This window comes from Protopterus annectens, chromosome 8.part1, assembly GCF_019279795.1.
Source record: "Protopterus annectens isolate FY-2018-M chromosome 8.part1, PAN1.0, whole genome shotgun sequence".
Classification (NCBI taxonomy): domain Eukaryota; kingdom Metazoa; phylum Chordata; order Ceratodontiformes; family Protopteridae; genus Protopterus; species Protopterus annectens.
This window is the reverse complement of record NC_056742.1, coordinates 408,873,393-408,897,581: the sequence shown is the minus strand read 5'-3', so window position 1 is coordinate 408,897,581 and position 24,189 is coordinate 408,873,393. Positions and strand designations below refer to the sequence as shown.

General features: G+C 36.7%; 1 protein-coding gene across 2 annotated transcripts in view; it reads left to right on the top strand.

The window, feature by feature from the left end:
• The window catches only part of ADCY7 (adenylate cyclase 7), a 2,777,509-nt gene that overhangs the window by 1,481,848 nt on the left and 1,271,472 nt on the right, over positions 1 to 24,189 (top strand). The window contains exons 1-2 of one of the 2 annotated variants that reach the window (XM_044081981.1): positions 283 to 408; positions 580 to 1,132. In XM_044081981.1, coding sequence (XP_043937916.1) covers positions 971 to 1,132 — 162 coding nt within the window. In that variant the 5' untranslated portion in view covers positions 283 to 408; positions 580 to 970. Of the gene's footprint in view, positions 1 to 282; positions 409 to 579; positions 1,133 to 24,189 lie in introns of those variants that run through there. The other variant, XM_044081980.1, reaches the window with a different exon arrangement.

Below are 24,189 nucleotides of genomic sequence, written 5' to 3'. Positions count from 1 at the left end.
TGGTTCTTATTATATACGTGCATAACCAGCCTCTGTCTTCTCTGACCATGGTTTAATTTCTACACAAGCTGTGTCTTTGCAAAATGACTGATTTTAACCAGTGATTTAGCTTCCAGGCAAATTAAAAGAACAAGGGAAGAGCGGGTGGTAGGAAGTGATAACAGTTTACAACTGAACACATCCTTTGTTTAAAAGCCAAGAAAGGACAATGAGCTGTTCACTTTAAGAGGAAGTTTATAGCCAGCAGATGAAAGATTCAGCTTGCTACAGGTTGCATTTGATGCTTAAACCAAGCTGAGGCATAACCTTTTTACCTGTTTGCTTCACAAATTATTCAGTGTTTGTTTTATTAAATAGTAAAAAGTATACCTAACTTATTGGTTGTACTCATACTTAAAGCAGACAAAGGTAGGATAAATTGTAATGTTTGCCTCAATCTTTATTTTATTTATTTTTTTTAATCACATGGTTGAAAAAAGTCAGGATAACTTATATGTTGCAGAAATGCTTAGGCCAGATGGAGATACAATTAATGTTTACCTGTTTGCTTCACTAAGCAATTTTTTTTTTCTGTTACAGAGTTGACGTTGCACAAGGCAGCAGCTGAAAGGGTGGCACCCACCACAGAAAAGGATATCTGAATACAGAGATGCTTTAAGTAGCAGTGGCAAGAGGAGGAGGAGACAGCACTTGTGTTTAAAACTATGCTTATTTTTCTTGATGACAAGGAAATGCCTCTGAGAAGGAGGTCCCTTTTCTTCACATTAAACTGAGAGCTGAACTTAGCATATGAAAGACTACAAGCTCAGAATGTGAGCCTCTTCAGGGGCCCAGCATTAACAGACTTTTTCCAAGAAACGTGAACACACACCATATGGTAGTGTGGAACTCTTAAGGCCAGATGAATGGCATACCTGTCTGATGAAATGTGCCATTTATATTAGAGGAACAGAGTTCAACCACAGCTACAATGCCAAACACAAGGACATATTTTATTAGTGAAATGCAGGAGAAATCAGACTCTCTGTATGGGAAATATTGTCGAATTAGCCAACACCAGCCACTTTTATGTTTCCTACTTTTAATTGTTATCTTGTCTTGCCTTGCTTTGATTATCTTCGCTTTTTCACTGGTAGGTACACACAGCTTTTGAAAGCTGTACATTTTTATTTGTAAACAGCATTTTGTTAGTGGTAGCAATGCTATCAGTGTATGTTGTATGGGAAAAAATGATGTGCGTCTATTACACTGTTGTGTCTCTTTGGAGTTAGCTGCCTATGCCTAGAACTTTCTGTAACTTTATCCATTTTCCTTTTTTCTCCTGGAAGTATATGGTTTCTTGCCTGATATTCTGCAATACGGGTGATAATTATGAAACCAGTACTATGTGAATACCTGCATTGTCATCCTGTTGCACAAATGAGATAAAATGATATTGCATCATAGGAGGTTTTAGATGCTTGATGTAACTGAAAGCCCAAAGGGATATAAGAGGATGTTATGAGAGTGCTATCCATCTGGTACAAAACAACTTTAGCATTTAAAGGAGGAACTATGCATCTTATTTCTAGTCTGGTGTAAAATGCTGTGGTTTATAGAGTGGTGGTTAGTGTGTGCATCTGGCTAGCTAAAATGTGAGATTTGTCTGCAACTTCAAAGGTCATGGTATGATTTAAAAAGTAAAACAAGCACAGATATTTTTTTTGCTGACTGCAGTAGGCATCCTATTATGTACTATTTGAAAAAATAAATAATATATATATATATATATATATATATATATATATTCTTTTTTTTTGTTATATATATTTTTTTATTGTTGATATATATATATACATATATTTTTTTTTTTTATTGTTGATTAATGCTGCAGTTTGCTCTGATTGGTTTTGGTCTCTGTAGTATCTGTCTGGCTCTTCATCTGTCAGTTGTTAGTGTGTCACTGTGAGAGTGGACTGATGCACTGGGTGACATCATCACTAGCCGTCCCTGTCTGGAAGTAATGAGTAAGATGTAAACATCAGCTCATGATGCTGAGAACAATGCTTATCTTGAAAGGCTTGCTTACAGCTGTGCAGTACCGCTGCATTCGTTGTTACAGCAACATCTTTGTGCAGGTTGATTTCTACCTTTTACCACAGAGTATAACCGCACTATGCTGGATATTAACAGAATACAAATGCAACAGTACCATGCTGTTTTGCTGCTCAAAACACTGTGATTGACATATGTGATATCATACCTTGAATTATTTTTCCAGAAATAAATGTACAGCTACTTGGAAAGTATGCTGTTTTAAAATCTGAATCCAACAAAAAGAATTATATTACAAATGTGAATGAATGAATGAATAAATAAATAAAACAAAAACAAATTACTTTAGAATTGGTGCCTGGTACTCCAGGTCTGCTCCACCCCAGCTCACCTTGCTACTGTTTTGAATACTATTTTTATAATAACTTATTTCCCCTGAGAAAGCATTACTACATTAGACAACAGTTTAGTAATTTTATAAACAGCTTGTATGCAATGTTTGTAATTTCATTATAGAAGCTATACCGTGACTTGAAAAACATCCAGTAGAATCTAAAAATGCACATATTGTATTGAATGTCACACTGTTGTACAGAAGGATTGGAGTGAGAGTTATTTTGGAACAGAAACGGTAGAATTCATTTTTAAAAGAATAATTAAAAAAACATGCCACGTATTCTATCACTGGGAAGATTATGTAAGACTGATGAAAAAGGTACAGCAAAAAAAAAAACTTTTTCACTAAATATACCGGAAACATTAAAAATTGGTAGTAAGAATATCATCTTGAAATAGATATGGCATTCTATGATTAACCACCTTCTTTCTTCACTTAGTTTAACACCTTATTATTGTGACATTAATAAAAAATATTGTTTTTTAAAGCTGATATTTCTCTACACTTTTAAGGTTCATGTACAAATTACTGAGCAGTTTGCAGCACTGAAACTGTTTGTATGCATGGTACCCTTTGCGGACAGTTTGTCACTGTTTTACTTTCCAGAGTGTAATATAAAAAGAACAAAAGGAATTTGTTTCGCAAAAGTAGCCATCACTTTTCCACTATCACATGCCAATAAATCTTAATTGTGCTATGAAGAACACACACAAATTCCACTAGTGCCATCTGTTATTCTGTCATAGTCATAAATCAGCACAGTGCTTTTAATGAAACTATTGTTCATAAAAGCAATATAACATACCAATGTTGATTCTTCTTGGCAAATCATTAAGACCTTGCTTTTTTGTTAAAGAATTTCATAGATTTTATGATAGTTTGCTATAAATTTAATATACTAGCTAGCAAATCCAAAGAATTCTCCCTGCTTTGTATGAAATATATGTTTTTTTTAATTGCAAGAAACTTTCAGGAACGTTTCTTATTGTAGCTGTGTTTTACTGTTATAGCTCCATGCTTCTGTGGTGAAGTGATACACTAAAAGCCCAGGAAATACCCAAGTTGTTTTTGAAAGCAATGAATAGTCAGTGTGGTTTGAAGTGAAAGTAATCACATTTGCATTCAGCAGTTCTTTAACAATTAAACTATTTAGTAGTTAAGATTCTTTCATTATTTGTCAGATCTTCATGTTAAAAAGAATACAGAAATGGATAAAATGGACTGATCTCCAGGCAGTCCAGTTTAGAATATATTTTAAGGGGGTATTTCTGAATGATGCTTAACTGGCTCGATGTTGTCTCCTCTCAGGCTTGATGAAAGCTGCTGTACTTTGCATAAGTATTTACTGGTGTGAAATGGAATTTTTTTAAACTCTAGTGCATACGTGCTTATACACCCACAATGAATAATCTCTCTTTATTTAGGAATATGAGCAGCAGTTAAGGTATGGACACATTTTATATTCATAATTCCTTTGTGACTTCTGGTATACTTTATTCTAGACAAGTCTGCATTTGATGTGATACATTTTGTACAATGCAGTTAATAAGCAGTATGGATAAAACCAAAACTAGTTCTTCATAGTTTGGTCATTGCATTACTAGATTGAAAGCTGTATACCTGTGTGGTTACTTAAATGTACCCCTTCTGCTGCAAAAAGTATACAAATGTTTTTGTTAATTTGAAAAGTTAAAGCTGAAAGATAGCTAAACATTGTTTAACAGCTCCATTTTAGTGCCATATTACATTCATCTGCATTCATTAGCTCAGCAGTCATTTTCTCATACTGCCACCTAGCACATCAAACACAAACTCACACAACTGTGTGTGTGTGTGTGTGCATGTAAAAAAAATAAAATAAACACACACACACACACACATCAACTATACCTTCTCTATCCTTGCTCCTAAAACAACTACAGTCCCCCTTATCTACCTTCAGAGCTGAGCTTAAACATTTCCCCTGTAACAAATCATACTGTACTTGCCACACAGCAGGCCCCATCATGTACAGGTATCTGAACCTCTAGCCTTACTCTGTTTCATCTACAGACACCTCTTGACTTCACCTCCCCCACCCAGTGCCTCATTATCCCACAGCATTTCCACAGTGATGTAAACTTGAAATATTATCGTGCAACATTGCAAATACTGCAGTACATGCCTTCTTGTCTGTAAACTAGTACTGTAGTTTTGAATGCTTTGACCTTCTACAGTACAAATATGGAATATGGTGGATTATATATTTGCGTCTGATCTCCTGGCTTAGTGGATATTACGGTATGCATCTGATGGCCTTGGTTGTCTCTTGGGTTGGTGCCAGTCTAGCAAATAGGTTAAATGCTGTTGATGCAGAATGTGTGATGTAAGAGAAATTTCACTTTCTTATCTTGTAAGTTAAGCTGTTCAGTTCCATTGTATTTAGCACTATAGATTTATGGATAACAGTCAAAATTTCAGATGCAAAATGTGTTGTGTTTTAATGACCAAACCTCTAGTAGAACCTGTCAGATGCATTTGCAAATACAATGGATCTGCAGAGTAATTCTGTAATTAGAATGGCTTGCCGGCTTGCACATTGGTTTACCTTATAAAATGTACTAGTGTTTGATCTGATACAGCATCATAGTTTCCAGTTTCACTACTTTACTACAGTGTCTCCATGTGCTTAAAGACACAATTTGCTTTCAGCTATAATGGCTAAATATTTCAAGTTCTTCACAGTTTGCAGAGACGCAGACTGAAGTGTAGTGGCAGTGGAATAATGTGAGGTTTAACTCCTGCTTCTATGAAAGTTTTTACTTGTTAGCTTTGGGTTTTTGTTGTTGAGTAGTAAAGGTATTTACCAGTTAGCTTTACTTTGAGTAGTAAAGGTTCTTACTGGGTAGCTTTACTTTGTAGAGTAGTGAAGGTGTTTACCAGCTAGATTTACTTTGAGTACTGAAGGTGTTTACTGGTTACCTTTACTTTGTTGAGTAGTAGTCTACTATTTAACTATTGCCACAGAGAGTCTAAACCTGATTGAAGTGTTTGAATTAAAGATGTAAGATGTTTTGTTTCAATATGAGAGTTTAATTCCCTATATATTCTTTTAATGGAGATTTCTCCAGAATTTTATTTCTAGGCAGATTTCTCCATCATTATGTACATTCTTTTGTTAAATATAAAATAGCTAGTCCAATATTTAATCTAGGGTTTTTTTATGTATACCTGTTAAGGGGTAAACTCCTTTTCTATCATATTATTGACTGCCTTCAATGTTTGCTGTGTAGCTCTGAAAACATCCAGTGACTTTTTCCTCTTATTCCATGTACTTTTATTCACCTTAAAAGTACAAAGTGGTTTTGGCATGTTGGGTGCTTCTGAGAGAACTAAAAATATGGTCATAACAGTAACAGTTTATCTGGCCCATGTTGACTTTGTCAGCCTGTGACAGTAACTGCATCTTTGCAATGGCCAGCCCTTAATCCATGCTGAGCCAGGCATCAGCTATCCTGTCCCTCTATAGGTCCTGTGTCTGTTGGTTTTACACAACATCCTCTAGTATATTGGCCATAAGGCTTAATCCACTTGTTATTCTATCATTTTCAACATTTCTCTAGCCACCACATTTTGGGATTGTTGTGATTTGTAATCCTACCTCTCCTTTTACTTATGAGACTACTTTCTTTAATGCTTTTGTTTGTCAGTAGTATAAGTAAATAAGACATACACTCTCTTATAATGTATGCAGGTGAGATGTCATCAGCAGAATACTATCTATGAATTTTAATTTTTAATGACTACCGCTTTACTTCAGCAGCTGGAATGCATCGGCAGGTTCCTGATGTCTGCAGTAAGGAAGAAAGCGTTGACAATTCATTGGTGTTCTTGTCTGTCTTTTCTTGTATGGCTTTTTATAATTTAATGTGATATCTAAACGCTCTGACTTGCCAGTTTTTAACAAATTCAGAAAAAGACTTTAATCCTACTTCATACCTGCAGGCACATTCAATTTAAGAATCAAACAATTTGCTATTTAAAATTAAACTTAAATCTTCCAAACGTTTATAAACGTCTACAATTAATACACTTTTCTTCCAAATCAGAGTTTATTAGCAAAACCCCACAAATTATACATTTACCCAAATATTTCTGATTAATCAAATCTTCAAGAACATATGAATTTAAAGAATCCATAATCCTGAGTTGTAAACTCATACTTTAAATTAGCTGACAAATGAAGTAAGCTGTTGTTAACCAATAACTTCTTCAATGCAACAATCCTCGAGCACCACCAAACCGCAGAATATAACATCTGCTCAAGAGCAAAACAGTTCAGTACACAGTCCCAGACAGGAAGACATGTTCCCTGTTAAACAGCACATGCTTTCAGTGCTTTAAAGTGAATAAAATATCAAAATCAAAGTATTTTTGTCTATGTCCTTAAAATGACAATCTGGGAAGCATTCACAGCATACCAAACCACAGAATATAGTGTCTGCTTAAGAGAAGAACAGTTATATTTCAGCACACTGCCCCAGAAAGGAAGACGTGTTGCCCAGCACCCCCCATTAAACAGCATATACATTCAATGATATAAAACTAACTAAAAGAACAAACTCAAAGTTTCTTCACACGTGTCCTTAAAAGGACAGACAAAGAAATGTTCCACAGCACACCAAGCAACACTAAACAAAAAATTGTTTCAGACTTAGTAAGAGCCAAGGAAACAATTTGCTATACATTCACCATGCAATCTTCATGAGGGCTCATGGTACCATACGAAGTATTGCTTGCCTTTCTGAAATTACACAGTCATGTCAAAGATTGTGAGTTATGTAATTGAGTTACACGAAGCAAAATTTTGTGTGGTGTTATAGATGATCAAACAGGAGCTGATTAATGCTGAATTCATACTTAACTTTAAATAAAGCAGTAAACGTCTATGGAGTAAGTTAAGTAACATTTGTATTCGTTTAAGCTGGCACATGAGACCAGAAGCAGTAAGTGAGCAACATATGGTTGAAATGGGCCATGAAATTAGAGAGACGTGAAAAAGTGTGTGTTCTGCACAATGTATGGTTGAGCACCATAAAATAATCGCATCAGTTATACAAAAGTAGTTTCAGATGAAATTTTGGTAAAGTATAAAAAAAATGAGAGAATTATCTTTGCAACTTAAAAAAATATATATGTAGAAGACAGATGTTAAACTTGTGACCACATTAAGTATAGAAACATGACACAGAATTTGAAACAAGCGGATCAGTTAGTAACGTGAATAAAACCCAAGCTAAGCATTTCAAATGCAAATTTAGACTATACAAAGGAACCAAAGGTCTAATCAGACATTGAAAGTGCTAGTGTTAAAAAAAAAGTTACAACTTTCTGCTTGCAAGTTGCTTATTTATTCAGGCAATCAGATGTGATTATTGGGTGGAAGCTTATTAAGTCTTGATTACTAGAATTAATAAAATTAATTTCCATATAGATCGAATAGAAAAATCTGTATTTGGTTGATTTGTCATGGCAAAATAATTCATTATATGCATATAAGAGCATACAAGGGTCGATGATCTGCTTTGTAACTATGAAGATTTGTTTATACTGATTTAGGTTTTTACAAGTGAATCATTATATTTAACCTGATACTGCTATATTAACAGTCATGTATTCTGCAAGTAAAGATCTAGTTTCACTAAGCAGTAGAATGAATGTAGAGCTTGTGTGTGATTAAGTACCTACCTGTGCTTACTGAGTGGTTAAATAGTCTAGTGAATACATAAGAGGAACCCAGCAAACTACCACACACAGTATGATGAGTGTGTGGTGAAGCTTCACAAGATTCATGAACTGTGACTGAGCCACAGGACCTCAATAAATCTATAAAGAGCAACATTATTCACTTTTGTGCTGTAGAAGAAGTTATTACAACACATCTAAAGGCAACATATTTCTCTGTGCTTGATCCTAATCAGGAATGTTCTCATATTAAGCTATATGAAAAAATTCTAAGCTGTTTACTTTTAATGCACCTATATGATTATCAAGACTCCTACAACTAACATTGGATATTGGTATTTCAAGGGGCTGGGCAGTGATTGAAGGGCTTGAAATGTTTCTTATTGTTAATGATATACTAGTCTGATACATGATCAGAGACTGTAAAACTTCAATCTGAACAAGAGACAGTGCAATACCAGTGTTGCACAGCTGAAGTGTGTGGGGCATGTTTTAACTTAAGAGCAATTTGAAACTATATGATAAAGTCAGAGCTATAGTATAGCTCCATCCACCACAGGAAATGACTACATGAGATTTCTTGGCATGATGCATTATCTTTTGATAATTCTTTTAAGTAAGCCTATAAGGATGCCATTACTTTAACTTTTAAAGCAAGATGTGGCTTTCAGATGAAGAACATTAAGGTATTTTGAATTATTCATAACAGATAGAGAACCTATACTGTAGAATTTTAGTGTGAATTAACAGTTACTTTAACAAAGTTGATTCATTCTGTATGAAACTGACATTGATTTTTTGCATGAAGGTAAACCAATTTCTTGTGCTAAAGACATTATTGACTGTTAGCAGCAAATTTTCTCTCTCAGCATAACTTTTTCTAACAGTAGCATATGACTATGAGAAGTTTCATCAATAGGTTGACATCAAACAATATATCAAAAAAGATGCCTAATGTACCACACATTTTGTATACATTGCTGTTACACTTTTAGAACTCTGGCTTGACAGTGAGTTATAAGCCAGAAAATGAAATTTATGTATAGAATGTGCCGAGTTGTTATGAAGATGCAATGGACATGAACTTGATGATATCACAAGTGTCCTCTTCAGGAAGGTTAAAGGGTAAAAATTGCTTTGAAGTTTCAACCATAATAGAAGATTGTCTTTCATAAAAAATAGAGCTGTATTTTTTCATTAATAAACAGAGACGCTATAGTGCAGTGCTTAATGTTTAATGAAGGTAAACTGGTAGAGACATACCAGTTCTTACTGTGCTTAGTCTAACGATCAAGATGAGAGAGCAGTAGATATTAGTTGATTACACTAATTTTATGGGCTCCTATTAAGTGATTGAAGATGCATTCTTTTGAATGCGCCTTGATTAAACTTAAAAGAATGAAAAGGCAAAATAGCAAAGTGGCTTTTAAGTGAATTCTTTCCCATTTTTGGCACTGTAGTGTGATCTCGGAGTTAGTATTTTTAAGTAGGGGGTTATGGGGGCAAAGCCCCCCACTTTATGTATTGTTTTAAAGTTTTTTTTATTTTGTTTTGTTTTGGAACAGCGATTATCACTGTTCTGAGTGTTCGGGATTGTAAGCTTTCGCTTACATAGGGTCAATAAATCAGCGTTCACTTTTTTAAGTGTTCGCTGATTTAATATAGACCCTAATTTTATATGGACTGTTGCTTGACTTGTTCAGATATATTAATATCCACTGCAGAATTATGACTACCACATGCTTGGCTACTAACTAGTCATAGATATCCAGAAGAATTCCTGTGTTTGTTACTTTGTTGATTACTGCAAATCAAAATAATTGTTAAGATTGAGTCTTGCACTAGCAGCTAACAGGGGACTGTCCTAATCAGCAAAGAACAGCAGCAGAAGGTAAAAATGTGGCAGGACTAAGTGTCTAACTTCCACCATATTCTGTGATTCAGTGGCACTTGGTACACTTATCTTCTGCCAGAGGAGCACTTAGTTTCTACCTGCTGTACCTCAGATGTCCCTGATAATGTAGAGCATTCCTAATTTTGCCTCATATTTTTGGCAGGTCTCTCAGAAAACCTTTTGATTTTTTTTCTAATAAATCACTGAGGATTGCAGTCAGTCAATAGAATCAAACATTAGACATTCAAACTCACTTTTCATAAAGTGCATGTTGATGCAAAACATGTTATTCTGTTACCTTTTTCAAGTGAATTAGAATAATGGTTTTTTTTTTGTTTTATTTTTAAAAATCCTTAATTTTGATCCTTTGTCCCCTATTATTTTATTATTTGTACTGATTTCGTGAGCAGAGAAATAGAGAGGCATCCTGCTTTCTCACAGCACTTGCTAACTGATTTACTGGCTTTCAAGCTGGTAAATTGTTTCACTCTCCTACATCTATTTTTTAAGCCAATAGGACATGAGACACGTAAAGCTTCACTTTTGAGGTGAATTTCCAGCATCCATCTCTCAAGCACATAAGCTGGTTATGATCAGAGACCTGATTATAATCCTTTATATGCTGCATATGATTTGAAAACAATGCAGTGTGATTCATCACTTCAACATGATATTAGTACAAACATTAGCCTTGTAAATGTAATTTATTTTTTGCTTTTGTGAAAGGGGGATGTAAAATATAGTCCTTTTGCATTATTCATTGTGTTGGCTGTGTTTCCTGATTAGATTAGTGTCAAAAGATTTTAATACTCTTAACATATACTGGAAGAATCACACAGATAAAAATAAGCAAAAAGGTTTATTTTACGTGCATGGAGACATGCTACAAAGTACATGGTATGTCAGCAGTCTAAATTCTGTACACTTCACATGGGTTTTTATACCCTTCCCTGCATGTACACAGTGGCTAGTTACTAGACAAGGAATTTCACTCAAGGCTATAATTCACATCCTGGAGCCTTAGATGGTCAGAGGTCAGGCACAAGATAAGCTTGTCAACTCCGAACCAGGATACGCGCACGCCGGACAACGTGCACGGCCCCAACCAGTCAACAATTCAAAAAATGATGAGCCAGCACGTATGGTTCACTCGACCAGACCACAACTTTATTGTAAAGCAGGTTCCTGTAAGTCAGTATAGGAACCCAAAATTATACAGCATACCGGTTTCGGCCATATTATGGCCTTTATCAATGCTATAAATTGAATACAAGTCAGAAAACCCGACCCCTAGTGAGCACCCAATATATAGTACACATTTAAAGTGATATGTGCCCTTGCCAAATACATGAGACATGAAACAATATATTGGAAAAAGACAACATTTCCACCCCCATAACTATATTGATTCATCATAATAAACATGTAGAATCCATATATTATCATGAATATCCTCAGAATTATTATAAGAGTAAGGGAAATGTACCATAACAAAATATTATAGGCCATGAAAAAGTTTAGGGAAAAAATCCTTACTTCCCATATAATTATATGGTAATAAACCTACAAAATCTATGTTAGTCATAAATGTTCATTCCAACTATTATGAGAGTATTGGTTCAAGCAACCTCTCCAAATGATATATAATGTATACACATAATTGCAAAAATTATGATGTCAATAAATAACCTCAATAAAACATAGAAATTGTATATACATATTCCATGTTCCTATTAAATTGAAAATATCCCTTGAACCATCTATTACAATAATATTAAACAGCCTGTAAACCATAGAATAACTTCTGGGGTTATAAAATATCCCAGTAAAAACAACCAATAATACCATATAATTACCCCTAAGTACTAACCAATAGGCCTGTTGATAATATGAAAAACAGAAGCAAGAAATGGTACATAAACCAACACCCCCTAAATTATCATATATATGTAATAATTCATAAGATAATCTATTCTAACATGTTTAACCCAGGTCTAAATAAACCACCCAATTGGATTATCCACCTATTTTCCATTCGGTTGAGTTTTTGATGCCATCCGGCTTTAAAACCCCTATGAAGGGTTATCCTGTCTATGACAACAAACCGGAAAATTGCTGAAGCATGTTCCAAAGTATGTTTAAATAAGGCATTGGCAACACGTTTGTTCTTTATTGCACTTAGATGTTCCCCTATTCTAAATTTCACTGGTCTCGACGTTTGTCCAACATAAAATGCAGAACAGCTACAGGTTGCCAAATACACAACCCAGTCTGTACTGCAATTGGCAAAAACCCTTATTTCAAAAATTCTAGGCGTGTTTTTGCTGGAAAATTCTTTTGTTTGCTGCAAATGTTGGCAAGCTGTACAATGACCACAAGGATAACAACCCCTTAATAATTCACCACTTAAAGTTCTTTGTTGTGGTAGACTTGGGATGTATCTTTTATAATGTGTGAAATGTGAATTCATGTTTCTTCCCCGCCGATAGGAAAATTGACAGTGTTCAGGCAACACCCTACTTAGAACCTCATGTGACAAAAGAATGCCCCAATGTTGATTAATGAGATCCCTAAAGCGATTCGTATTAGTACCATAAGTTGTTACTAGCCGTATTGGTTGATTGTTATTTAACATCTTACACTCCCTGTTATCTGTTTTGTAACATAACAAATCCTGACGTGTCAATCTGTTAGTTTGTCCTACAGCATTGGCTAGAAGTTGAGATTCATAACCCCTTTGTAAAAATCTGTGAGATAAATCCAGACTACAATCCAAATAATCCTGATCGGATGAACAAATACGTCTGATTCTCATGAATTGAGATTTTGGAATATTGCGGATGGTATGGCGAGGATGAGAACTCTTGGCATGTAATAAAGTATTGTATTTAGGGAATTTGCGATATATAGTAGTCGATAAAGTATTATCTGCAAGTTTAGAAACCTTAACATCCAAAAATACAATCTCTGAATGTTCAATGTTAACCGTGAACCGAATGCCAAGAGAATTGTTGTTCAAATAATCCACAAACTGAATTAAACATTCCTTATTTCCACGCCACACCATCCAGCAATCGTCTAGATATCTGCGCCAGATATCCAGATGTTGTAGAAATTTGTTATGATGGCCATCATATATATATACTTAGCCTCATAATACCCCATGAACAAATCTGCATAAATGGGTGCAAAAGAAGCACCCATCGCAGTGCCCTTGATCTGCCAATAGGCCTTCCCTTCATAATAAAAGATATTCTTCCGCAGCACCAGTTCAGTTAGTTTAATCAAAAAGTTGTTAAAGGCCAAAGAATAGAGGTTGGATTTATATAACCAAAAGGAAACCGCTAAAATTCCCTGATCATGTGGGATACATGTATATAGTGAAGCCACATCAAGTGTACAAAGCAGCCAATGAGATTCTAATTGCGAATCATTGATGATATTAAGGAATTCGGTGGTATCCTTAATACGGGACCTGATAAGCGTCAACAACGGCTTCAAATAGTAAGTCAAAAAAGCTGACAATGGTTCCGTTAAGGAACCCCTGCCTGAAACTATAGGTCTACCAGGGGGATGTAATGGATCTTTATGTATCTTTGGTAGCATGTATAGGTACTGAGAACTAGGCTCCTCTACCTTAAGTTGCATGCCTACCTGTGTGGTAATGATACCTTGTTGCACCGACAAATCCAAAAAATCATCAATTTCTCTCTTAAAGGATAAAGTAGGATCCACATTTAATACCATGTAAAAACTAGAATCTGCTAATTGCCGCAAGGCTTCCTGGTTGTATAAAGAATGATCCAAAATCACAACCGCTCCTCCCTTGTCTGCCATAGTTATAACTATATTATGATTATTACCAAGCTCAACCAAAGCTTGCCTTTCTGCTGCTGTTAAATTATTTTCAGTAGGCCCATACAAATTAGAAAAATGTAACTCTTTCATTATACACTCTCTAAAAATAGACACATGTTTGTTCATGGGGGGAACAAAATTAGATTTCCTAAACCTAAAATCAGATGATCTTTGAGTATTTTCCTGATCTGCAAAAGATTTTAGGTTAAGTATTCTACAAAATTCGTCAACATCTTGTAATAACTGAGTTTCTGGAACCAATGATGAAGGTACAAAAGATAGTCCTTTATTCAATAGTTGTGTATGTACAGAAGAAAGTTCAAAAGAAGAAATGTTATGAATATTGTCAATTACGTCACCATTTGTTGTAATAGGGAATGTAAGGTTAGGTTGCCGGAATCTATTCCTGTGTTTCTTGCCACCCCGCCTCCTACCCCTAACTCTAAAGGGGGTGGCTGTTTCCTTTTCACTGCTGGGGACACCTGGCGTGAAAAACTCTCCCCATCCGTTACAGAGGAGGCCTCCTCCTCTGAAGTAGTGTCAGACGTGGCTTTATGGTGTCTTAAGATGGACCTTGGTCTTTTTTTATTATTAATATTGGTATACCTAGAATCCTGAAATCTGACTGATTTTTGATTTACAAAAGGTTTCCCTTTTTCATAGTCCATCAAATCACGATTAAACTTATTGATTTTCCTTTTTGTAAGCTGTTTTTCCAATATTGAAAGGTCCTTAGCCAGGTCTGAAACATGTTGTGAATATAACACCTCAGATCTCAATTTTTCTACCTCACCACACAAAGTTTCAATCTCTGTGAGTTGACTCTGAATAGTCCTGTCATAATACCTTAATAAACAATCAACAAAATGCATGGACGATAAATGTTGTGCCTCCGCCCATTCCTTAGAAAGCTCGCTATCTATATTGGCCACAATGGGTTGTATACGGACCCTTAATCCCCTGGGGGTAATATCTTTAACTTTGTAGGCTTTAAAAAGTTTCAAATGCCATACATTGGTACGCAAGTTTAATCATGATTTGATGGACTATGAAAAAGGGAAACCTTTTGTAAATCAAAAATCAGTCAGATTTCAGGATTCTAGGTATACCAATATTAATAATAAAAAAAGACCAAGGTCCATCTTAAGACACCATAAAGCCACGTCTGACACTACTTCAGAGGAGGAGGCCTCCTCTGTAACGGATGGGGAGAGTTTTTCACGCCAGGTGTCCCCAGCAGTGAAAAGGAAACAGCCACCCCCTTTAGAGTTAGGGGTAGGAGGCGGGGTGGCAAGAAACACAGGAATAGATTCCGGCAACCTAACCTTACATTCCCTATTACAACAAATGGTGACGTAATTGACAATATTCATAACATTTCTTCTTTTGAACTTTCTTCTGTACATACACAACTATTGAATAAAGGACTATCTTTTGTACCTTCATCATTGGTTCCAGAAACTCAGTTATTACAAGATGTTGACGAATTTTGTAGAATACTTAACCTAAAAATCTTTTTTGCAGATCAGGAAAATACTCAAAGATCATCTGATTTTAGGTTTAGGAAATCTAATTTTGTTCCCCCCATGAACAAACATGTGTCTATTTTTAGAGAGTGTATAATGAAAGAGTTACATTTTTCTAATTTGTATGGGCCTACTGAAAATAATTTAACAGCAGCAGAAAGGCAAGCTTTGGTTGAGCTTGGTAATAATCATAATATAGTTATAACTATGGCAGACAAGGGAGGAGCGGTTGTGATTTTGGATCATTCTTTATACAACCAGGAAGCCTTGCGGCAATTAGCAGATTCTAGTTTTTACATGATATTAAATGTGGATCCTACTTTATCCTTTAAGAGAGAAATTGATGATTTTTTGGATTTGTCGGTGCAACAAGGTATCATTACCACACAGGTAGGCATGCAACTTAAGGTAGAGGAGCCTAGTTCTCAGTACCTATACATGCTACCAAAGATACATAAAGATCCATTACATCCCCCTGGTAGACCTATAGTTTCAGGCAGGGGTTCCTTAACGGAACCATTGTCAGCTTTTTTGACTTACTATTTGAAGCCGTTGTTGACGCTTATCAGGTCCCGTATTAAGGATACCACCGAATTCCTTAATATCATCAATGATTCGCAATTAGAATCTCATTGGCTGCTTTGTACACTTGATGTGGCTTCACTATATACATGTATCCCACATGATCAGGGAATTTTAGCGGTTTCCTTTTGGTTATATAAATCCAACCTCTATTCTTTGGCCTTTAACAACTTTTTGATTAAACTAACTGAACTGGTGCTGCGGAAGAATATCTTTTATTATGAAGGGAAGGCCTATTGGCAGATCAAGGGCACTGCGATGGGTGCTTCTTTTGCACCCATTTATGCAGATTTGTTCATGGGGTATTATGAGGCTAAGTATATATATGATGGCCGTCATAATAAATTTCTACAACATCTGGATATCTGGCGCAGATATCTAGACGATTGCTGGATGGTGTGGCGTGGAAATAAGGAATGTTTAATTCAGTTTGTGGATTATTTGAACAACAATTCTCTTGGCATTCGGTTCACGGTTAACATTGAACATTCAGAGATTGTATTTTTGGATGTTAAGGTTTCTAAACTTGCAGATAATACTTTATCGACTACTATATATCGCAAATTCCCTAAATACAATACTTTATTACATGCCAAGAGTTCTCATCCTCGCCATACCATCCGCAATATTCCAAAATCTCAATTCATGAGAATCAGACGTATTTGTTCATCCGATCAGGATTATTTGGATTGTAGTCTGGATTTATCTCGCAGATTTTTACAAAGGGGTTATGAATCTCAACTTCTAGCCAATGCTGTAGGACAAACTAACAGACTGACATGTCAGGATTTGTTATGTTACAAAACAGATAACAGGGAGTGTAAGATGTTAAATAACAATCAACCAATACGGCTAGTAACAACTTATGGTACTAATACGAATCGCTTTAGGGATCTCATTAATCAACATTGGGGCATTCTTTTGTCACATGAGGTTCTAAGTAGGGTGTTGCCTGAACACTGTCAATTTTCCTATCGGCGGGGAAGAAACATGAATTCACATTTCACACATTATAAAAGATACATCCCAAGTCTACCACAACAAAGAACTTTAAGTGGTGAATTATTAAGGGGTTGTTATCCTTGTGGTCATTGTACAGCTTGCCAACATTTGCAGCAAACAAAAGAATTTTCCAGCAAAAACACGTCTAGAATTTTTGAAATAAGGGTTTTTGCCAATTGCAGTACAGACTGGGTTGTGTATTTGGCAACCTGTAGCTGTTCTGCATTTTATGTTGGACAAACGTCGAGACCAGTGAAATTTAGAATAGGGGAACATCTAAGTGCAATAAAGAACAAACGTGTTGCCAATGCCTTATTTAAACATACTTTGGAACATGCTTCAGCAATTTTCCGGTTTGTTGTCATAGACAGGATAACCCTTCATAGGGGTTTTAAAGCCGGATGGCATCAAAAACTCAACCGAATGGAAAATAGGTGGATAATCCAATTGGGTGGTTTATTTAGACCTGGGTTAAACATGTTAGAATAGATTATCTTATGAATTATTACATATATATGATAATTTAGGGGGTGTTGGTTTATGTACCATTTCTTGCTTCTGTTTTTCATATTATCAACAGGCCTATTGGTTAGTACTTAGGGGTAATTATATGGTATTATTGGTTGTTTTTACTGGGATATTTTATAACCCCAGAAGTTATTCTATGGTTTACAGGCCGTTTAATATTATTGTAATAGATGGTTCAAGGGATATTTTCAATTTAATAGGAACATGGAATATGTATATACAATTTCTATGTTTTATTGAGGTTATTTATTGACATCATAATTTTTGCAATTATGTGTATACATTATATATCATTTGGAGAGGTTGCTTGAACCAATACTCTCATAATAGTTGGAATGAACATTTATGACTAACATAGATTTTGTAGGTTTATTACCATATAATTATATGGGAAGTAAGGATTTTTTCCCTAAACTTTCTCATGGCCTACAATATTTTGTTATGGTACATTTCCCTTACTCTTATAATAATTCTGAGGATATTCATGATAATATATGGATTCTACATGTTTATTATGATGAATCAATATAGTTATGGGGGTGGAAATGTTGTCTTTTTCCAATATATTGTTTCATGTCTCATGTATTTGGCAAGGGCACATATCACTTTAAATGTGTACTATATATTGGGTGCTCACTAGGGGTCGGGTTTTCTGACTTGTATTCAATTTATAGCATTGATAAAGGCCATAATATGGCCGAAACCGGTATGCTGTATAATTTTGGGTTCCTATACTGACTTACAGGAACCTGCTTTACAATAAAGTTGTGGTCTGGTCGAGTGAACCATACGTGCTGGCACAAGATAAGCTTGTGCCTGGATTAAGGTATCATCTGTGCATTCCTCTTTGGTCAGCAAATTCTTTACAAGAAAAACAACTTATTTTAGCTTATTTCTTATCACGCAATGCAGTTTCATATTTTAACCCTTACTATACATGATACAAAGATGTTGAACACAAAGATTCTTACTACATTTCCCCCCCCTAACAACACTTTGTATCATCAGTAATACATTTTATTCATACAGTTTTTCACATGACTCATGTTCTGTATATTCAGAATAATAAACTTTAGTTGCATTGGCAGACAATACATTTGATATTATCATTCGGATGCAAGGAATGCAGCAACAACCCAACAGTAGGAATATAATGGCACCAACACATATAGCAATTAAGACATTCATAAGTACTGTTCCCCAATTTCCAAACCAATTTTGGAAAAAGTCAGTTAATGGATTTTGTCCTGGTTTTGTAAGTTTAGAAACTTGTTGTAGGATCTCCAGATGGCTGTTAATGTCATATTCGTTGTCTGTAATGAACGGACAACACTCGCAAGTACCTCCTTTCGCTGCTAGGGTGAAATCGAGCGCCATACGATTCTACAATGCTACAGTCCTTATTGCAGTTAACTCATCCATCACCAATTCTAGCGCAGAAAAAGTTGCATTGCTCAGGGTTTTTAACAGTTTTGACAGTTTTCTGAGCTCCCAAATGGATTTTACTGTCCCATAAGCTGGAAGAATACCAGCCCAGGAAATAACATCATCGCCCAAGTCCATGTGTGATAGCCCCTTGCTGCTACTATGGGCCAAATCGTGTTGATAGATCCAGGATGCATCAACGTTACCTACGGGATTAACAGATTTATTAACAGCACGCACATTTCGTATTTTACCTTGGGGAAGAGAAAATGTATGTCTTATAGCTGGTGCTAAATAACCCAAAAAACAACTGCCTGACCAATTTCTCGGTAACCATTTGTATGCTTTTCTACCACAGATAAAATAACAATCATTTACTTTAAGCGTAATATTGACTGGAACAGAGTGATTTCCTTTATCTTGCAGCCCTTTAAACAAGAGGTCATACACAGATAACATTTTTTCAAAGAAACTTGTGCCATTAATAAGCCCTGTACTATTAACAAGCACTCTTATAGGCTTGAAACTCATTGCACAGTGCCCATCTATTGTACAGTTATGAATTATCGTTACATTACACTGACTCCATCCAACCTTAATCTTGCCAAATCTTTGAAAACATACAGTTCCATTCTGGTGACCCATGAGGGGTAATGCTATTTTGTCCTTTAAGGCTATATTTGAAGTTTCAAATAGTAAATTAGTCCATGTATCATTTGCCCCCAAAGGGACTGTACCTAACATTAGACCACCATGTACAGTAGGGATAGCCGTGCATATCCAACAATTTGAAACATTAAAAGATAGCGCATATGCATCATCTCTCTTTACTTGGCTAGTCTTGTTTGAAAAATAAAAACGGCCAAAACAGAAAAGTAACAATCACACTTATTAACAACAAAATTATTTTGGAATGCTTTTGTGGGAAAGGCTACTCCCTTCCAGTATTTCTCTGCATTGCTACAATAGTCAGATATTCATACAAAACAAAACTACTACCAATCAGTGTTCCTCAGGGGAACTCAAGTTTTGTCCAGTTCAAACTATTTTACCAGTTTACAATGTGTTAAATGGATCCACGATGTTTGTTCTTTTATTCAGACTGCTGTGGGTGTTGCAATCAATACCTGGTATGGACCTTCCCACTTGGGGGAGACCCACGTCTTCCTCTTGACAATTTTAATCCAAACCCAGTTCCCGGGTTTCGCTTCGAGGATTCTGTTGTTGTTCTGATCTGAAAAGCAATCATTCGTTAGAGAAGTGTTAGTTCTGGTCAGCAACAATTTTCTCATGTAATCTGCTATCTCTTCACCCCCCCTCACATTCCGCAGGCAAAAATTTTGCCACTGCGGGATGTAATAAGGTCTCCCGTATAATAGTTCAAATGGTGTGACCCCTTTTGAGGTGGGAGTGGTACGCATGGACAGGAGTGCCAGAGGTAAGCAGTTTATCCAAGACTGATGTGTCTCGGCCATGAGTTTACGTAACTTGCCTTTGAGAATGCCATTATGGCGTTCAACCAACCCTGCTGACTGTGGGTGGTAGGCACAATGGTGTTTTAACTCGATCTGAAAAACGGCGGCCAGCTTTTGAATAACTTGGTTTACGAAATGTGTGCCATTATCAGAATAGATGCATGTAGGTACCCCAAAATGAGGGATAATGTTATTTGTAAGGGCCTTGGCTACCGACAGTGCATCTGGGTGTGCTACCGGAAAAGCTTCACCCCATTTCGTAAAAGCGTCAATAATGACGGACACAAATTGCTTCTGTTGAACAGGAATTAGTTCAATAAAATTCATGCAGATTGTGTGAAATGGATATGGAGGCAGCGGAAAAGCTGCTGGGGTGATCCACACCCCACCACCATGGTATCGTGCACAAAGCAGGCACGATAAACAAAATCGTTTAGCGTATGCTATAAAGCCCTTGGTCCAGAAAATTTGCTGGATCATTTGAACCATAGCAGCAGGGCCCAGATGAGATGGGCCATGCGTCACTAATGAGGCATACCTAAAAAGGTTTGTTGGCAAGACATACTTATCATTTGGACCTACAAAAACTCCCTGCTTTTGAATAGCCCCATATTTAACCCATCGCTGTTTTTCCCGAACTGCACTAAGTTCCTGCATTACCTGTAAAGTTTGTAGATCAAATTTATCTGTAGGGTAAAGTTCCTTTTGTGTGGTCTCGAGTGCAAAGGTAGAGGTTAAGGCTACACTTTTTGCAGTTTTGTCGGCCAGTGCATTTCCAAGTGATACTGGATCCTTGGCATTCGTGTGCGCTGCGCACTTACAGATGGTCAGTCCCCGTGGCAGTTGGACAGCTTGTAAGAGGCTAAGGATTAAATCCTTGTGGGTTATTTCCTTTCCTGAGGCCGTAACCATTCCCCTATTTTTCCATTGCTGTGCAAAGACATGGATCGTGGAAAAAGCATACTGACTATCTGTGTAGATAGTAACTGCCTTATCCTTGGAGATGGTGCATGCTCTGGACAAAGCAATCAATTCGGCCGCTTGTGCGGACAGGTTCCTGGGGAGGGGTTTTGCCTCTAGTACCTTAGTCTCAGTTGTGACTGCATACCCCACTTGTGTGATACCTGCCTCATTCTTACGTGCTGACCCATCTACAAACAGGGTCCAATCTGAATTTGCCAAAGGTTGGTCCTTAAGGTCTGGTCTTGGTAAGACATTAGAGTGTATTAAATCTAAACACACGTGAGGGGCACCATCATCAGCTGTAGGTAACAGTGTGGCTGGATTAAGAGTGGTGCATCGCTCAATGGTCATGTGTGGTTGTGATAGTAGCGTTGTCATGCAGGATAAGTGTCTGCTAGGAGAGAGAAAGGTAACTTTATCCTGTAGTAGTATTACCGCGACAGAGTGCGGTACTCATAAGGTAAGATCATGAAACAAAACTAGGGTTGCAGATGCTTGCACAGCCTGTGTGGCTGCGACTACTGCTTGTACACAGTGTGGCAAAGATCGTGCCACTGTGTCCAATTTACTGGAATAAAAAGCTAATGGTCTCAACTTATCCCCATAAGTTTGCAACAGAACCGATGTCATAAAGTCCTGCTTACAATCTACTGTCTGAACAAAGGGTTTTGTATAGTCAGGGAAGCTAAGTGTTGCAGATCCTGCTATCAATTGTTTTACCCTAGTAAATGCCTGTATTGCCTTATCCGGCCATTGCAGCGCGTCATGTGCTGCCATGGGAAGTGCGAAAATAAGTTCCGAAAATGGACTTACTTCCTCTGCATAGTTGGGAATCCAACTACGACAAAAATTTGTTATTCCTAAAAATGACATCATTTCTTTTTTCGTGCTGGGCATTGGTGCCTGTAAAATAGCTTCTTTTCTACAGTTATCTAGTTGTCTACCAGCAATTGAAATGGTATAGCCTAGATATCGTACTTCAGTTTTACAAAATTGTAATTTAGGTTTATTTACCTTATGTCCCTCTTTCGCCAAAAAATGCAACAACCGAATAGTTTCGGACTCACAGACAGCATCCGTGGGTGCAGCCAGTAAGATGTCGTCCACGTACAATAGTAGATGACAGCCATGCTCTGGTTGAAACTGTGCCAGGTTTGTCGACATTTCTTGCGAAAAGATTGTAGGGCTTTCACAATATTCCTGCGGTAGTCGTGTGTATGTGTACCGCTTGCTCATAAACGTAAAAGCGAACCAAAACCTACTATCTTCCTGTAGGGGAATAGAAAAGAATGCATTACTAATGTCAATAACAGAAAAATACTTATCCGTGGGAAGGATATCATTTAACAAAACAGATGGATCTGGGACCATAGGAGCCCTTGGCACTACAGCAGCATTTACAGCCTGCAGATCCTGTACCATTCTCCATGTCCCATCCGGTTTCCTTACTGGGAACAAGGGTGTGTTACACAGTGAATCTGTACATGGATTTAAAACCCCAGCTCGCAGTAGAGCCGTGATCACTGGTAGAATGCCGCCTTCTGCCTTTTTACTTACCTAATACTGACGCTTGTGAGGTCTAAAATCGGATTTTGGAGTTATTTTAACCTGTCCTGCTGTTTTTATTAGCCCAATGTCGTGCTGTCCTAGGGACCATAAGGATTTTGGTACTGACTGTAGATTTAATTCTTTTTGTGAGGTCAGAAAGCATAGTCAGGACGGCATGCCTCCTGTAAAACTACGGAGGGCACCTTTTCTTGATTTTCTGCTTCTTTTTCCTGATACTGGGGTGGACTGACCATTTCTTTAGGGACTTCTGGATACAAGGGTGGGGCTGTCGGTTTACGACAGACAACAGATGTCTCGTCATCTTCTTTATGGACAAAAAATGTACCTTTTTGCACTCGAGCCACCACTTTCCTTATTCGAAAATTGTTCCCTATGCCTCTTATTAGCTTCTTTTAACCATTTCTGTGCTTGAGGGAATCCCACCTTTACTGGATTTTTAACTTTGTCTCCTGCGTCCCTACGCAGATCTCTCACCAAATTTTGACATTCTGATCTATTTAAGTTACCACTAAATCCATAATTTGTCTTTCATTTTTTATGTATTTTAAGTTTTTTTTTTTCTTGGATGTAATTTAAACATATATTCCTCATTTTCAGTCCTTTTATTTAAGCAGCCCTTACTAGCACAACAACTGCTTCCTATTCCCATTTTTCTTATTTAAAAGAAAAACTGTTTCCCATTTTTCTTATTTAAAAGAAAAACTGTTTCCTTTTCCTGAGATCTCTACCGGTCTTTTGTAAAATTTAAACAAAAGAAATTCCTTTATGACTAGTCCCTTTGTTGTTTTTAAAAAGAGAACAATACAAAAAGAAAGAAAAAATAATGTTACACTTACCTTTCTGCGGTTCTTTCGCCCCGTTCGTCACTGTCCCACGGATCAAATCTAAGAGTGACTGGCCTCTACTTACGACTTCTTTGTCGGAGGACTTTCCGTTCAAGGGAGCCCGAGATTCGTTCTCCCTTCCCTGTACAGGTTTTTCAGTCCCTCTTATGCGATTCGTACCGTGAAGAGGTGGCCCCATGGTCTTGGGCACCAGAAATGTCAAAAGATTTTAATACTCTTAACATATACTGGAAGAATCACGCAGATAAAAATAAGCAAAAAGGTTTATTTTACATGCATGGAGACATGCTACAAAGTACATGGTATGTCAGCAGTCTAAATTCTGTACACTTCACATGGGTTTTTATACCCTTCCCTGCACGTACAC